Raw genomic sequence first — 19500 nt, 5'->3', positions numbered from 1 at the left:
AATCTAATGTTTGGAGGAATTTTCTGTGAAGCCTCCTCCGTGATATGGAGAAGGATTTCCAGATTTTTCCCTCCCCAGTTCTTTTCCTCTCCGACCGTAATCTCCAAAATATTTGCCTCCTCCATTTCCAGGCATACGGCCGATATCAGCCGATGGCACATTTTTTATTATAACTTTGGTCACTCTCTGTCCTCGATAACTCGGTATCATTACCAAGTCATCTGTGCGGAGAGAGAGTGTCGAAAATTGTTTAGCTAAATTTTCATCCAGAAATCTCACTTGCACCGTTCCAAATTTTCTTCCCCAGGTGACATGATTTTGATAAGGCCAAATTTTTCTAAGACAAACTTCAATTTTATCTGTGCTAACATTTTCTACACGTCTGGTTTTTGTGTTTACCAGTTTATAAATGATGCACTTTTTGTTTTTCATTTCTATAATATCTTTTGGTATGTTTATTCTGACATCATCTCCTTCTTTCGTCAGAAGGGGTTTTGTGTCTTTTATTTGTTTTTGTGTGAATGTCACTATTGTTCTTTTTTCCTTTAGAGCATTTGCGAAATTTGTTTTTGTTGTGCTGGCGGACATGTTCTTCTGGATATTTTTGTTTATGTTGGTGTATGTACTGCCTGGTTCAAAGGTGGTGGTAGTGGCAGCAGAGTTTGTTGAACAGGTGATGGTGTCATTGCTGACGGCCGATAACTTTACGTCCTTGTTGTTGCTGTTGTTGTTGTTGTTGTCGTTGTTGTTGGTTACAGTTTTGTTTTTGTTGTTGGTGTTGGTGGTGGTGGTGGTGGTGGTGGTGAGAGGGCTGTTAGTAGCTGTAATCACCGTCTTTGTGACGTTTACAGCAACTGCGTTCCTGTCACTGTGTGAGCACGCGCTATTCTGTTCTGTTTTCTCTTCTGGCATCTGAAGCCTCGGGAAATGCTTGTCAAAAGAACAAGACAAGCGTTCCAAAATTATGTTTCTCGACATTTTTCAAATGTCAAGAAGGAAATTTTTGTATTTTGCTAGGGCCGAAACTGCCCCTGGGGGCCAATTCCTGCCCTTGAAAATACACACAAATGAAGCCTAGGTGCTTCGCAACAAAATTATTTAAAAATTCCAACAAAATGTGGACAATAAAAGGTCAAATAAACGTTTACCTTCGCAGCCGATGTGACAGCACGTCCGTGAGAAGAGATAGATAGATAGATAGATAGATAGATAGATAGATAGATAGATACGTACATACATAGATACATATATTCAAACATACATACACACATAATTACATTCATGGAAACATATGGATATATCTTATTAAATATAGAATCGAAGGTCCATATTAGATATATAAAATCGTATGTATTTATATATATAAAGTACTACTGACGTCAGATACATTCCACTATCGACGTCAGACACATTCCACAAATATAGTTGACCAAAATGAATAATTAATATATTTCAGGAGAGCCAGGACAGCTGCAGTGCGACCGAATTGAAACAGTGACAGGCAGAATTCTAAATCGATAAGAAAAACGTTACAGGGAATTCATCAATGAATGACCACTTTTTTTTTATCAACTTGTTTTTCTTTTTTTCAGGTATTAATGGAACAGGTACTTTTTTAATGGCATTATACAAATTGTATTAATATTGTTTACAAGTAATTTTTATCAGTTCAGAAACTGCTTGAAATGTGTTTAATTATACTATCTATTATTGATAGCATTCAAAAGAAATGTGAATTATTCACTTTGACTTTTGATCTTGTCCACACTTGAGATATATTTGGCTGTGACAGTATTACCATACTTCAAAACCTAACAGAGAATTTCAATGTATTTTTATGTCTTTTTACATTCAAATATCAACTTTTCAGGTATTATGAAATTATCCAGTGAGTAATAGAGTTAATGTAGCACAAGACTTTTCCCATTTAAATTCGATATCTTATTCCCATGACAGGAATTAATATTAATATATTAATATTATTTTTATTCTTATGTTTATTAATAACATTTATACCTTATTACAGGTAACATTACCAGGAATATATATATATATATGTATATATATATATATATATATATATATATATATATATATATATATATATATATATATATATATATATATATATATATATATATATATATATATATATATATATGCATATATATGAATGTATGTATTACAAAAATAATGACTACGAAAATAACAAGCCTTTCAGGGTATACCCGGCATTTATCACCGGCCTCATAAACAGATGGAGACTACACTATACCGCTATGTATAATATATGTATAAATAGTAGATAATGTACTCTATAAGTGTAATCGTATCCAATCCTTATATATATATATATATATATATATATATATATATTTGCGTCTGTGTATGTATAAACATGTTTGCAGGTTTATGCGCATCTCTCTTTTTGTCTCTGTCTCTCTGTCTCTACCTGTGTGTGTGTGTGTTATACGAAAATACAGCGAAAAATAATCTTATTTCTCTGGTACGGTTATCGTGAGAATGATAACTTTACAAGTATTCGTTAATTAACAAACATTCTATATAGAAATTTTTTTTCCGATAACAAAAAGAAATTAAATCCTTCTAATGAGATTATATATACGAAAAATGTGATAAGATGTTTGTATTTTATAGCTAAGCGTTTTTACAAAACGTCAGTATTGGTGATTCGTTTTGTGTTATTGTGTTGACTCTTCTGGTTCTCTTGAACGACTTTAGTCTGAACATTCTTTGTCGACTGCAACGTTATCATGCATTATCAGGTAATCAATGAAAACCCAATGCTATTCTCACGCGGTAAGTAAATTTTTATCATTTTGAAATGCTGTATTTTTACCATATACACTACTTTTAAATTGTTAGGTCCTCTCACATTCAATACAAATTTTCCTCTATCGTGTTAAAATGTTGGAATTCTGCTTGCGACCTAAGCTTCTTTATTAGAATTTCTTTCTGTCAACTTGTTTCTTTGGCCTATTGAGCGGATGTCAGATTAAAAGTCATACATGTCTGCATAGAATACATGTTTACCCGTTATAGCTCATCCACCAGTGTGAATTGGTATTTAATATTAGTTGCAAACCAACGAACCACTAGTCATTTCCATCTTAACGCACTGAAATAGAACATTCGCTTAACCTGCTTACTTGTATTTATACGCGTTACGTTCGGATAAGAAACATATTGGTTGTGCAGCGCACTGTTAGCCACCCACTGATTTTGAGCTACTGACCAAAAAATATTTTATAAAATGCTTGATGAGAAATAATATCTTTGCACTAGTAAGGGTGGAGCGAAGCAAAAGCTAGAATAACATTTAAGTCACTACTCTAACAGTTTTATAGTCACTAATAGTAGGTGTTACGATAGTAAACGTAATAATAAATAATATCTTTCAGTAAAGGTAATGATAAATAAAGGTAATAATAAATAGTATCTTTCAGCTAGGTTCATTGACCTAAGTCTTTAATAGCTATTGGATTGTTGTTGGTTAGTGTCAATTGAATGAATGGGAACGCTATGCTGTAATATTTAGAAAGATCGGGTGAACTTTTATCGTTGACTACTGATCAAATGAACAAGGTACGCACGTATAGGTGTAATCGTTAATATCAATACCAGTCGCCAAATACTCATTAAATAGTAAGAGTGGACACAGAGAAGTTTTCCACTAGAATAATGAATGATACTCAATATTCAAGACAATCATATTACAACAACTCTTAATTTGAAAAACAAAAATTACGTTCCCGAGTTTCTCCTTTGTGGTTTCCTAAATTTCGAGGTGAAATGTCGACATTTGGCAGGTGAGGAAACATGTGTGCAGTATTGCAGTTTATACTACAAATAACATTCTGATAGAAATGTTACCGCAGCTAGAGTGATCATGAACAATATGTTCGCTAATTAGCTGAAAGAAAGTAAACACACCTAAACTTGATCAAGTAATGGATGGCATTTTTTTGCATTATAAATTCCGTAATATTTAGAAGGTACTTTTTAGTACTTTTTGACAAAACCTGAATACTGTAAAAGCGGACAGAAATAAGGTATGGTAATATACATTCTTAAGTTTCCTACACGTTTCGATATAATGGTAGCAATACGGTAGAAATTGATGAAATGCATGGTGGAATTACAGCATTCAATATTAGTTTAGTGCGTACTCTCTTTCTTCGAATCTCGTGTCCCTTTTCTAAGAAGTGAATTAAATGACACGCGTTCTCAAAACGAAACGTAACAGATAAAATGTGAGATTATAGGATTGACACTCAATTAACTAGCAATAAATAAATTAATTTGTAACCCAGTAACTGGGGTCTCAAATCGAGAAGCGATTCTAGGAGATTCTAGTTAGAGAAATGATAGAAAGGTCTTGATATATCATAGGCAAAGTTTTCCTTTTCGCCAGATTTATTACAAGGTATATATCACTAATGAATGTGGCATGCTATTTTTCTTTGATGTCTGGTAGTTTATTAAATGAAAGTAATTAATTATTAAAACACAGTTATTCTATAGACTCGTTAGAGCGTCAAATGAGAACTCTGATAGTATCACATTTGGTCCCTTTACTGCTCAGCTGAAACCCATCTCTGTTGATGTTGCCTTCTTTTTGACGAAGTCGATAAAAAGGAGGTAGTGGCCAAGTACTGAAAATTGATACAATCAAACTGCTTTCATCCACACTATGTGCGATTTTCTGCGTAAGTTAGAAATAAATATTGTATTTAGCAAGCCCCTTAAATTCTGTGTTAAAATCCGACCAGAATAAACTATTCATCTCGTCACCTCGAAAGTTATACTAATACTAAGCGAAAATAGAAGGTTAATCTGTATACGGAGTAAAGAAATGTTACATAGGTAGCCTTTTGTTTTCTGACATAGCTTTTCTTCATATTGCTTTCATATCCACACAACAATTTATTTCCATTAGATGATTCGATAAAAGTCACGTTCTAAGATTTTCTTATAGTTTAGTGAATTGCTTGGATGAAAATCGTATTGGTACAGCTACAAACATAACCTTAATACAACTAGAAGAAATATATTTCACTCACTTCATGTGAAAACCATTTCAACGTGTTTGTATTGATATATTTCAGAATTAGCCAACTCTTTAGAGAATTTGTAAAATTTATCATTGTCTAGCTTTCTCTTTCATACAACATTGCGTAGACTCTGCTCTATGTTTTTATGCATATAGTAAGTAGAGGAAGAGAGAGAGAGATACCTGTTTTGCTCAATGTACACAGATGACCAAACATAAGTATATCATATTATTCAAACATACATATTTAAAGTTACTTTCTCTTATCTTATATTTCGATTATTTTGGATTTGAAGTCATTTATAAGAAAGAGAGTTCTTGAAATAAAACCTGACACATTGCAGCATAAACAATTTAGAAGTGAGATACAAATATGCGATCTAAAATTTAAAAAAAAACTATATGCAAATATGTCTGTATCTTTGGATAGATTTCATGGATGGGTGGACATGTGAGAGGTATTCTGTGCGAGTAGTGTTAGAGTGCGTTATGAAAAACTTTGATTATGCAATGAAGCGTTGCTCAAATCAATGAGTTTGGGAGTTTCGTAGAAAACGTAGATAATCTCATTTTTATTAATATGTTTATATCACAGTTATGCTGAAGATATTTTCCATTAGCGGTTAAACTAATGACGATTGGGATTTCTGACGAGAAATGAAACAGGATCACAATTGCATTAGTATTCATGGGCCAAAAGTTTTGTAGAATTAATGTTGAGCATGTAAAAAACATAGGAAATAGCAAAACGAGAGGAAATATTACCAGACACTAACACAGCGACTCCTAACATATATATTATTAACTAAATCTCTCTCGTCCTTCTCTCTCTCACCAAACATACATACACACACACAGACATATACATACATACACACATGCATGCATATATACATACATATATACATGACACTTAAAACAAACATATATATAACTCGGTACTTTTGCACTTTTTAACTATTATATATTGCAATTATATATTGCGCTCTTCTTGTTTCAGGCTTGTATTATGGCATCACTATTGCAATTGTGTCCTTCGCGACTGGAATGACAGTACTAACACTGAACATCCACCACAAAGGAACACGAGGCTACGAGGTGCCTATGATCCTTAAAAAAATATGCTTCGGTGTTGTCGCCAAAATCTTATTTATTAAACTTGAAGTACCTTTGGGTTCTAAAGAATCGATGGTAAGTAACTTCAACCTGTCTATTCAATTGTATTTCTTATATACATATATATACATATATATATATGCATATATATATATATATATATATATACATATATATATATATATATATATATATATATATATATATGTATGTGTGTGTGTGTGTGTGAGTGTGTGTGTGTGTGTATACATATATATGTATATACACAGTAAAATAAGGATAATTATCCATCGTCTGTTATTACTCATTAAATATATACACATGTGATGATGATTTCCCGTTCTCCATATATTGTAAGGGTTTGCAATGTTTCTCTTGTAAGTTGGTCTACATAGTAATAACAGTTACAAGCGTATATCACTTCGTAATACTCTTCCCGGGTCCAATTGATCCTCTTATGTTTCCTTTTTTGTGGTGGCTGCGTACTTGGAAGACTCGAGATGGGGATGTTCACGTTCAGGTAACCATCTAGATTCGTATTCCCAAGAATAGCTTGTGCCAGTGGCTGACTTTTCGACGGTGTTCGATTACACGATCCGTCTGTAACTCATGGTCCCAGAGTATCGTTACTTTTCCATCAACCTTCATGACTTTACTTGGTACATGCTCATACCAGTTCTCTATTACTTCATATTGGTCTGTACGCTATAAAAGCCAATGACGATACATACACACATTATCGTGGCCGCGTTTGTATTCTTTTTGTACAAGGTTCTCACACCCACTTACCAAATGGGTCACATTTTCCACACTCTTTCCACAGAGTTTGCGACTCTAGGTGTCAGAGGTTTTATACATGTTATACTTCACTAAATTGGTAGCGAGAGCCTGGTCTTGCGCAGCAATGATCAGGCTTTCGGTGGTATGCTTCAAATCACCTCGCTCAAGCCATGCCCACGATTCTGTATTATCCATAACATCTTGTGTATTCCTTTCAGTCTGTCCATGCATTCTCATCTCACGAAGATCTTCTTTTCTCTTCTCCTCAGCTTTTTGAATAAACTCTTCCTTGCTCATCATTTCATTTGCATTTACAACCATATCTTCCGCGGTATATTGCAGCAGTTCTTCATCATTATTTATCAAATACACGGCAAGGGTTCTCCTTTCACACCTTATACAATTGTCCTCTGCCACCTCTTTCAAATGTACATCTTCCAAGGTGATTCGTTTTCTCCGTTGCTATTTGTAATTGTACTAATACCCATAACAATGACACTTTAAGCTGGGTTACCGATGTAGGAAGAAACGTCCATCATTGAAGCATCTTCTGTTAATGGAAACCTGAAATCGTTTGGGAGATCTAAAAAACAGACAGATTCCTCTACTAAAAGAGTCCAGAAGTGTTGTAGGGAGTATGGATTTTTGGGATTATTAAATTATCAGCACTTAATATGAAGAGGGGAGAAAGCAGCCTGCGGAGGATAACGGTTACCATCAGGAGAGACAATGGGTGAACCCGACGGTAGTTGATATAGATATTTAGGGATTTTGGAGTTGGATGATATTCTACACAGAGAAATGAAATTCAAGGTCAACGAGGCGTATCAAAAAAGGGTGAAGATGGTGTTGAAATCCAACCTGAATGACATATATTTGATAACTGCAATGCATATATGGGCAGTTGTACTGGTCGCATATAGTGCGTCCATCTTCAAATGGATTAAGGTTGGAATATCAACACTGGATAGAAGGATGAGAAAGTTGATAACGCTGCATGGGGCGAGACGCCCTAAAGCAACAGTAAACAGATTATTATTATTATTATTGTTCAGTAGTTTTATTTTTATAACGTGCTTTCACTTCACTACCGAGCGCAGCTCTGTGCGCATTGGGTATGTGCTGTGGTTTGCTGTGGTGCTCTTATGGTTACTGTATTGAAAGTCTTTTGCGTAGGATGTGTGCAGTGCCCAGTAGTGCAATTTTCTGTATATTATATATATTTGTAAGTCCTGTTGTTTTTGTTATGTATTTGTCTGAATATTTTTTTATTATACCTAAGGCACCTACTATGATAGGAATTGTTTCTGTTTTTAGATTCCACATTCGAGTTACTTCTATTTCCAGGACTTTATATTTTGAAAGTTTTTCCATTTCTTTGAGAGAAACATTGTTATCAATTAGAAAGCATTTTTTTCCTTCATGATCTTTCACAACTATATCTGGTCTATTTGCCTTAATTTCTATATCTGTGTGTATTGGCATATCCCAGAGTATGGTTGCTTTCTCGTTTTCTGTGACCTTTTCTGGCGTGTGTTTATACCATCGTTTTTCTATTGTTATTCCATAGTGTTGGCATAGCTTCCAGTGTATATAGGTCCCAGCTCTGTCGTGTCTGTGAATATATTCCTTCTTAGCCAGGACTGGGCAGCCAGAGATAATATGATTTATTGTTTCTTGTCCATCTCCACATATTCTACAGTTACTTGTTATGTTTCTTTCCATTATATGTTTTTGGTAATTTCTGGTAGGGAGGCATTGGTCTTGTGCAGCAATTAAAAATCCTTCAGTCTCTGCTTTGAGTCCTGAGCTTCTCAACCATTGCAGGGGTTTTTCTCTGTCTATTTCTTTTGCATTTAGTTTAGCCCAGTATTTACCATGTAGGGGCTTTTCTTGCCATCGTTTTATCATGGTCCGTTGCTGTTCTAGTTTTAGTTTGGACTTCATTTGTTTTATAGCTTTTGTTGTTTGTTCTTCTTCTTCTTCTTCTTCTTCTTCTTCTTCTTCTTCTTCTTCTTCTTCTTCTTCTTCTTCTTCTTCTTCTTCTTCTTCTCCTTCTTCTTCTTCTTCTTCTTCTTCTTCTTCTTCTTCTTCTTCTTCTTCTTCTTCTTCTTCTTCGTATTTGTTAGGTAGTATGATTTCTTGTTTGTATTTGTCAGCTTCCTTAAATACTGAAAACAGTTTCTTGTTTTGCTCGTGTTTTGTGGCTATTTGTATTAGTTTTCCTTGCTTCTGGAGTAGGTGTTTTTGCAGTCCTATGGTGGTTATTTTATAATAGTTTTCTAGCTGTATAAGACCCCTGCCACCTTCTGTGCGTTGTATATATAGCCTTTCTATGTCAGATTTTGGGTGGTGCATCCTATATCCTGTCATTATTTTTCTTGTTTTCCTGTCTATTTTACATAGTTCGTTTAGTGTCCAGTTAAGGATGTTGTAGCTGTAGCTTATAACTGGGACAGCTAAAGTGTTGATACCCATTATCTTGTTTTTAGCATTGAGCTCTGTTTTTAGTATTGATCTAACTCGTCTATAGTACTCTTTCTTTATTTTTTCTTTCATTTGTGTATGTTGTATCCTATCTAGCTCATTGACTCCTAAATACTTATATGGTTGGCTTTCGTCTAGTTCTCTTATTTCATTGGCTTTATCTAGTGTTATATTGCTACTTTTAACTAATTTTCCTCTTTTCAGGGTTGCTTTGGCACATTTTTCTAATCCGAATTTCATATCTATTTCCTTGGTAAAGCCGTGTACTGTCTGTAGTAGTGTTTCTAGCTCTTTGTCGTTTTTAGTATATAATTTTAGGTCATCCATATATAGAAGGTGGCTGAGTATTTTTCCGTAGCATTTGGGACCGCATCCAGTTCTATTTAGCAATTCAGTTAAAGGTGTGAGTGCCAGGCAGAACAGGAGTGGAGAGAGCGTGTCTCCCTGGAATATTCCTCTTCTAATGAGAATGGCTTTCGTTTTCACAAGTCCCTCTTTTGTTTCGAGCTGTAGCACTGTCTGCCATTTGTTCATTGAGTGCTCTATGTATTTTATGATAATTGGTGCCACCTTGTTTATGGCTAGTGTTTCCAGAATCCACGTGTGGGGAACACTGTCGAAAGCCTTTTGGTAGTCCACGCAGGCCATACTGAGGCCTTTCTTCTTTCTGCGGCTGTCTTCAGTTATGGCTTTATTGATCAATAATTGATCTTTACAGCCGTATGAGCCCTTGCAGCATTCCTTCTGATCTTCTGGAAACAGGTTGTTATTTTCCAGGTTTTTACTCAATCTCTGCGATATTATTGCAGTAAAGGCTTTGTAGATCGTAGGGAGACAGGTTATAGGTCTATAGTTTTGTGGTTTCTCCGTTTCCGTGGATTTGGGGATTAAGATGGTTTTCCCTTTCCTGAGCCATTCAGGCATTGTCTCTGGATCTGCTATTATGTTGTTAAAGTTTTCTGCCAGCTTTTTATGCATTGCTGGCAGGTGTTTTAACCAGAAATTGGGGATCTTGTCGTGTCCAGGTGCCTTCCAGTTGCTTAGTCTTTGTAGTGTCTGAGTGACCTCTTCAGTTGTTATAGGGGCCTAGAGTTGCTCAGGTGCTAAGTTCGTTGTTTTAATGGTCCTTTTCTGTTGTTGTTGCTTATTATTATTATTATTATTATTATTATTATTATTATCAACATCACCATCATTATTAAGTCTGCGAGCTGGCAGAATCGTTAGCACGCCAGGCAAAATGTTTAGCGGTATTTGCTCTGTCTGCACGTTTTGGGTTCAAATTCCACCGAGGTCGACTTTGCCTTTCATCCTTTCGGGAGTCGATAAACTAAGTACCAGTTGAATAATGTGGTCGATGTAATCGACTACCACCCTCCTCGAAGTTTCCTGGCCTTGTACTAAAATTTGAAAAAAATATTATTGTTATTATCATCATCATCAACGTTGCCTTTTCCCTGTCTATCATTATACTACTGGGATCTATTCCGTTTAGCTACCACCTTTAAATTTCTTAAATTTTGGTTCCAATTAATTTCATATCAGGTGTAATGATGTAGTTTTGTGTGCTAACCATTGACATGAAATTCCCTTTCGCCATAAATCAATAAAGGGTTAATAACTTTTTTAAGTTTGCAAATTTTGCGTAATTTTAGCCAATCGTAATCTAGACACATTCATGCTTGTTCCCATAGTTACAAGCCAGGATGTTACGAAGCTGCTTACTTACACGGTTGTTTTTGCTTACCAAACGGTGGTTGTGAGATATACTATGAATAATAGCTAAATAAGTTTTAAATCACGGACCAAAAATTCTGTTTTATTTTCGATTTTGCATAATTGTTTTAAATTCCTGTGTTTAGAATACAAATTCGCAAAAGTTTTCTGAAAATTCCAAAAATAAAATATTTATGAAGTGTTATATGGCATGCGTAAAGCAAAATTCCACCAATATTTCATTTGTTTACAGTTGACAATACGAGCTGTCACGCTCAAAATGACAGCTTCCAAAATATTGTTTTCTCACTGGGTAAAAATGATCAAACTTTAAACCTCTAACGTTTTTTTTTGTTTTTTTTATTCTGGAAAAAGGTAAATATCCCCTGAGATTCAGCGTGGAAAATTACATCAATACACCAAATTTTAAAAACTTCCCTAAACTTTGAAATTTCCACAAGCGCAGCCAAACAGAAAAGATATTACTATTGTAGTAGATGTAGTCAACGCTGATCATGGCTATTATTGTTGTTGTTTTTGTCATAGTGTCTGCCTTCTGCAGCCATGATAATAGTGTAATTGTCATCATCGTTGTTATTGTTGTTACATTAAGAGCTTTTGCCAATGTCGTTATTCTGAGGACTAGCAAAGTTAAGATTGCTAGCTGTGTTCCTACTACTGTGTAGTATTATTAATTGTTACTAGCTACCATTCTGTTGGAGGTAGTCATAAGTGCATGAGAGTCGAGAGGATAGTGGGGCAAAAGATACAGTTCGGCTGGTGTACAGTTAGATATCATTAGTTTATAAATAGATATTGACAAGGAACAAACAAAGAATTGTAGCGTCCATGTGGCCAGCAAAGGTCAAAATATGTGATTACCCCAACTATGGTTAATGAGAGTGATGGCAGATTTTGAACAGAACACATTTAGTTTGTTCTATTTTAATTATCGATATATTTGTATGTATACACTGTTGATCTTTTACAATATTAAATGAAGTTTTGTTATTCTTTAGTTTTCATAATGTTGTAGTTTGTAAATATGTCAGCTGCTTATCTTCTGTGTTTGTTATCAATTATGAAAAGTGTTCCAAGTTTTGGTTTGTGGACGCGCTTTAATTTCTCCAGCGTATATAAGAGAAATGTTTGCATGTTCGAAAAGGTAGAAATCCAGAAATTAAGTACTCACCCAGTACATAATGTTCTTGCGATAAAAGAGGTGTTTGCATATCTGTAAAATCAGAGGAAACTAATTTGATACTCACACAAAATTGTAGATGCCCAAGTTTATAAAGTTATTTTGAAAGAGGATTTCAGATGCATGCGGACAAAATGCTTAGCGGTATCTCGTCCGTACGTACGTTCTGAGTTCAAATTCAGCCGAGGTGGACTTTGCCTTTCATCATTTCGAGCTCCCAGCTTTCTCTATCTATATACGATGTATATTACGTAACGTTTATACAATATACATTGTATTATATCTTCAATGCTTGGCCCTGAGTGGCTAAGAAAGAAATCTGTATAATAATCACACACATACATACATATATGCATACATATATATATACATATACATATATATACACATATATATATACGCGCTGTTATTTTTACGTATATGTGATGGCGGTGCGTGCGTGTACTAGCATGTATACACAAACATACGTGTGCTTGTAATGTTAAATCCTCATACATACCAGCAAGTTTAAATACAAATAATAACCGCAACTACAAAGCACTATAGGATAGATTAAATGTACATTCTGACCATCTATTCTGTCCATATCTTCCCTTGGGGGATTAGACGTTTTGTGAGCTGGCTTTCATCCACAGTGCTGATAATGTTGCATGGTCTTCACTTACCAAGATATTTCATGTTGCCCTGCGGTACTCACACTGTTGTAAGTATGATATCATATAACTTCTAATATCTCTTCACTCCGAGCAATGATATCTGACAATAGAATCAGACTTACCATCTTGTTATAATTTAGTTAATTGATCTCAGACTTGTTACTGTTGTTTAGCTCCAAGTAATTTCTGATAAAAGTAACTTCCGATCTTAGTATCTGAGAAGATATGCTGTGATTCCAGTGAACGTTAGTAGCAATTTTTAGTAGTTCTAGTATCCATATAGTCTCCATTGTTGACTCGAACCAAACACTGTTAGGTCGTCGTTACCGAGCATATCTGAATATAACATCACGTTCTATGTTCTTATTTAGTATAGTAGAAACAAGAACGTGGGAAACTTCTACGCTGATTCGATTTTCATTTAAGCTGTGTTTATGTGCATAGGTATAGGACCCAGCTATCAAACTGAAGCTATATGACAAAACATCTACCCAAAGAACAGTGTAGAAATATTTAACTGAGAACTGTAAGATTGCCTATAGTTCTGTAACGTGCAACCGTAACAACTTGTTAGATTGTGTCACAAGTGAATCAAGCACTAGGCTATCGGGAATTCGGTCGCGCTTGGCTTTACTTCATGGTTGTTGTTGCTCTTCAACGAGCTCCTCAAGAGTCAATATCTTTTTCATATAACTTATTGACATTTTTCTTAGCAATAAATCGAGAAGGTGAATGGTAGTAACGTTTCCAATACAAACGTGTGGATATAGATTCTATCTACAACGCAACATCTCGAAGGAATTATTTTAACCAAACCCTCGCAATGTCTAAGTGAGCACCAATTCACAGACGAAAATTACGGAAGCCTATCATATATTTATATATATATATATATATATATATATATATATATATATATATATATATATATGACCAAGTATCATAACGTCTTACGTTTAAGATGATTCCCATGCATTTCCCTGAGGAGAGGTTTACATTTTTAACATCGCCGATTCCTATGGATCGCATAAATTGTAATTCTTCGAAACATATGTCGGAATAAAGTATGCAGCTATAACATACGTTTTCTCCATTCCTTAATTTTATATATATATATATATATATATATATATATACACACAAACATTTTTGCAAAAATATATGCATATATACTCATATACATATATACATGTATGTATGTAGGAAGGAAAGAAAGAAGGAAGGACAGAAGGATCGAAAGAACGAACGAAGAATGGTAGGTAGGTAGGTAGGTAGGTAGGTAGGTAGGTAGGTAGGTAGATAGGTAGGTAGATAGATAGGTAGGTAAATAGGTAGGTAGGTAGATAGGTAGGTAGGTAGCTAGGTAGCTAGGTAGGTAGGTAGGTAGGTAGGTAGGTAGGTTGGCAGTTAGATGTATGTGTGACAGTTTAATAAAGGTATTAAGATTTTAATTTCTTATCATCGCAATCCAATGCCTAAAACCAGTAAAAAATTATTAGCTTTTTGCGGAAATTTATTTTCACACTGTCCTATCATCTTCGTTTCACATTGTTTTCTTTCCTCTAACTTTTACCAGTGTTTTTCGCTCAGTAAGATTAGAGAAATTATTCACGTTGGCGTGCAGATTAAAACACTTTAGAAATTGTACTTACTGTTACGTTTTTCTTGTTTCAGTTGTTGCTCTTGTCGTTATTGTTTGGGCCCCAGGTCTATTCGGAATGGATAGACATTTCGTCACATTCATGCTAACTGATTTTTTTCAATGTTAATGTAGGTTTAGGAAGATAGAAGTAGACATGATTGCGTAGTTAAGAAGCTCGCTATATATATACATATATATACATACATATATATGCATATAATATTTTATATATATATGTACAATTGTATATGTATACTCTTTTACTCTTTTACTTGTTTCAGTCATTTGACTGCGGCCATGCTGGAGCACCGCCTTTAGTCGAGCAAATCGACCCCGGGACTTATTGTTTGTAAGCCTAGTACTTATTCTATCGGTCTCTTTTGCCGAACCGCTAAGTGACGGGGACATAAACATACCAGCATCATTTGTCAAGCAATGCTAGGGGGACAAACACAGACACACAAACACACACACACATATATATATATATATATATATATATATATATATACATATATACGACGGGCTTCTTTCAGTTTCCGTCTACCAAATCCACTCACTATAGTATCCGATGCTATAGTAGAAGACATTTGCCCAAGATGCCACGCAGTGGGACTGAACCCGGAACCATGTGGTTGGTAAGCAAGCTACTTACCACACAGCCACTTCTGCGCCTATGTATGTATGTATGTATGTATGTATGCATGTATGTATGTATGTATATATGTACGTATGTATTAGAGGAAAAAGACAACAAAAACAAGGCAGGATGAGTATCTCAAGTGGTTTAAAATATTTAGAGTAAGGTGAATTTAAAGTAATTGATTAATTATTTAATTAATTAATGGACGTCTTACAACTGTTTCTGTGTTACCCAAGTGTACCTATTCATTTAGATCACCACTGAACTAAACTCCTCATTTTCTATATATGTATGTACATATATGTATGTGTATGTACATGTATGCGTGTATATATATATATATATATATATATATACATATATATATTGTGTATATATACATGCATATATATATGTATATGTATGTATATATATATATATATATATATATATATATATATATATATATATATATATATATATATATATATATATATATATATATATATACAAACATATATATATTAGATTTTATAGTAAGTTACAATAAAACGTGAAGGATTATTACTACATTTTGTAGAGTACAAATTTATTATTCTCTACCACTGAAGTATGAACACATATATACACATAAATACATACATACATACACACACACACTCACTCTCTCTCTCTCTCTCACACACACACACACACACACACACACACACACACACACACACATGAGAAGAGAAAAAAATCAGAAGAATGGGTTACTCTATGTTGCTACAATTTTTCATTAAAAGTTTATTTCGGTGTAAGAATAATACAATTAGTTTTATGAAACTGATATAACAAATGCCAGATTTTAAAGAAATACTCGGGCAGATTTGTTCGACTAAATCTTTCTAGGAGACACCGGAACTTGACTGTATTTCAATGACTGAAACAAGTAACAAATGATAAAACATAGAATATGTACTCAAAATACATATTTCACCAACATTCAAACTTCACCAACATACATAATCTTCTGGTTCTCATCTTGTGTATATGCTCACTAAATTATTGTACATAATAAGGACATGATGTTTGTTTTCATCTGTCTCTTCATACAACGTTAGTTAAGAATTTACAGATATATGCTCTACTGCAGCATATATCAACATTGGTTGACTTTTTAAAAAAGTAACTACGACGTATAGTGAAACGTTTTGGCATTTTTTATTTTTATTTTGTTGGTGTTGTTATCTTCGTATGGTTGTATGTGTAAGTTTATATATATATTTTAACATATACCGGTTTTACTGCATGTTTGCTAGCAAAGAGTGTACGAACATGAAACCGCAGTATATATTTAGCAATATAGCCGGAAATTAGATCACATGACTCAGCACTTTCAACTCTAACCAATCCATTGTTTCTGATATGTGCATAATGATCTGCACAGATATATGTACATCAAACAAATGCATATTTATTCACATATACAACTATTTTTTTTTATTCATGCATTACTTAGCAAATACTTTGGCATGATTTAAGTCAGCTTCTTATTTTTTGGATGATGTATTTCCTTCTTTCGAATTTACTTCGTTCGTTGAGAACAAAAAAAAAACCAGTAAAGCAAATGTCAACACATATCTAATTGAAACATATCAATATTAAACTAAATATCAACAGTACAATCAAACCGAAAAGAGATATCTATATACATCAAAGTTAAAATAGACTTTCGAAAAAAATGAAACTGTTATAGATTTCATTAGTAGTTTTAGTATTGTTCAGAACGAAGTCCAGAGACAAGAAAAATTATACATAATTACCTTTTCTACAATAGTACCATCAGAATATAGCAGTAACTTCATTTATACATAATCAGTCACATGCAAAGGCAGGGACGCTTTTATCTATTACATATATATATATATATATATATATATATATATATATATATATATATATATAATAATGACATAAATATAGAAACCTGCAGTCAAGTGACATAAGCCAGTAGAGAATAATATATGTATGTATATACATATATATATATATATATATATATATATACATATATATATATATATATATAAATTTATTATTCTCTAACACTATGTATGTGTGTATGTATGTATGTATGTATGTACGTATGTATGTATGCATGTATGTGTGTATGTATTTGAAGGCGCATGGTTCTGAGGTTAGAGCTTCTAACTTACGATCATGAGGTTGCGAGTTCGATTCCCGGACCGGGCTGCGTGTTGTGTTCTTGAGCAAGACACTTTATTTCATGTTGATCCAGTCAACTCAGTTGTAGAAATGAGTTGCGACATCAATGGCGCAAAGCTGGATCGGCCTTTGCATTTCCCCTGGATAACAACGGTTGTGTGGAGCGGTGAGGCTGGTATGCATGGGCGACTGCTGGCCTTCTAAAAACAACCTTTCTCGAACTTTTGTCTCCGAAGGTAACTTTCTAGCTGCAATCCTATGGTCTTTCATGACCAAAGTGTGTGTGGGGGGGGGGGGGTCTCCTCACGTATTCACGTATATATATATATATATATATATATATATATATATATATATATATTGTGTGGTACGAAACTTTCTTCCCAGCCACATGGTTCAGGGTTCAGTCTTTCTGCATGAGAACAAGTGTCTTCTACTAAAGCCTCAGATCCACCAAAAGCCTTGTGAGTGAATTTGGCAGGCGCAAACTGAAAGAATCCTGTCGTATATATGTATATGCATGTATCTATATGTGTGTGTCTTTGTGTCTGCGTTTTTCCCTCATCACTACTACGTGACACCTGCTATTATCTCGGGCCGATCAAAGAACCGTGAGTGGATCTGATTGACGGAAACTCAATATATATATATATATACATATGAGTGTGTGTGTATGTGTATGTAGTACGTGTGTGTGAGTGTGTGTGTGAATGTGTGTCCGCGTACCTGTACCCCACCACCTATTTGATAACCAATGGTAGCGTATTTACGTCCCTCTAATGTAGCGTTTCGACAAAAGAGACCAATACAGTAAGCCATAGCTTTAAAAGAATACATACAGGAGTAGATTCATTCGATTAAAATTCAGCAAGGCGGTGCCCCAACATGCCCGTTGAACAATGACTAAAAGAAGTAAATGATATATATATATATATATGTGTGTGTGTAAATATATAAAAAGATAAAGAGAGCAACGCTCTGCCTATGGATATAATAATCGATTCCTTTACTATTTCTGTCTCCGATGAAGGGAAGAACTGGATCTTCCCAGAAACAGCTGTAAGACTCTATCCATAAAATATATTTCCAACCTTACCATTGCTCTCTTTATCTTTTTATATATTTACATATGCACACGCTAATATACGACTTATAATCCCCAATCCTGTTCATACAACGATTGGGGCAAAACTAGTCGGTACACAGCACTTACTCGGTATTACCCGTATCCTCTTGGGTTTGGTTAAATCCAATACCCTCCTCAACCTTATATATATATATATATATATATATATATATATATATCCCATCCGATACTCCAGTTTATTTCTTTACACTACATATATATATATATATATATATATATATATATTAAGAATTTCTAACTTCCGGTCAGCCAGTGTTATGATCGGCCATTATTATGATTGACCGTTGACTGAACACTATTCAATTTTTTTCTCCGTGTTTTTCTCCTTGTCTCCGTATTCTTTCTGTTGAAGAGCGTAGCTCGAAACGTCAAAGACTTTCCGTATTCCCGAGCGTCATACTAATATATACTTTTGTTATTTACACCACCTGTCCTCGTCTGTTGTTATTATTTGTATATTCTCCCATATATATATATATATATATATATATATATATATATATATATATATATATATATATATATAAACAAATAGTAAATGAGTATATGCATATATACGTACAGGTATGTGCATACCGACATCCACCTGTATGTATAGGTGCATATCTGGGTACAGGCGATTGCAAACAAACGTAGACGAGAACACACGAGCCACATAGAGAACATTCTACTTCATCAGCTACCCACGTTTTAACACCGGCGTTTCGACGAGCTTCGGGCAGGACGCATCGTTAAAACGGCTCGTCCCATGGATCGCAGATTAAATTTGTATACGCAAATTAAATCTAGCCATGGAGGAATGTAGTGGCGGACAAAAAACAAGACAGGAAAACAAACAGAAAAGGCTTTAC

The 19500-nt window shown here is 34.3% G+C and overlaps 1 protein-coding gene across 4 annotated transcripts in view; it reads left to right on the top strand.

Annotated features, from left to right (window-relative positions):
* The window catches only part of LOC106873299 (neuronal acetylcholine receptor subunit alpha-10), a 1766016-nt gene that overhangs the window by 1728292 nt on the left and 18224 nt on the right, over positions 1 to 19500 (top strand). For all 4 annotated transcript variants that reach the window (XM_089352066.1, XM_089352088.1, XM_089352074.1 and 1 more), the window contains one exon: positions 6075 to 6265. In XM_089352066.1, the coding sequence (XP_089208192.1) occupies positions 6075 to 6265 (191 nt within the window). The remainder of the gene's footprint in view (positions 1 to 6074; positions 6266 to 19500) is intronic.

This window comes from Octopus bimaculoides, chromosome 1 (assembly GCF_046866305.1).
Source record: "Octopus bimaculoides isolate indiv1 chromosome 1, ASM4686630v1, whole genome shotgun sequence".
In the NCBI taxonomy this organism is placed as follows: Eukaryota; Metazoa; Mollusca; class Cephalopoda; order Octopoda; family Octopodidae; genus Octopus; species Octopus bimaculoides.
Note: the sequence above shows the minus strand (reverse complement) of the source record. Positions and strands in the feature narration are given on the sequence as shown.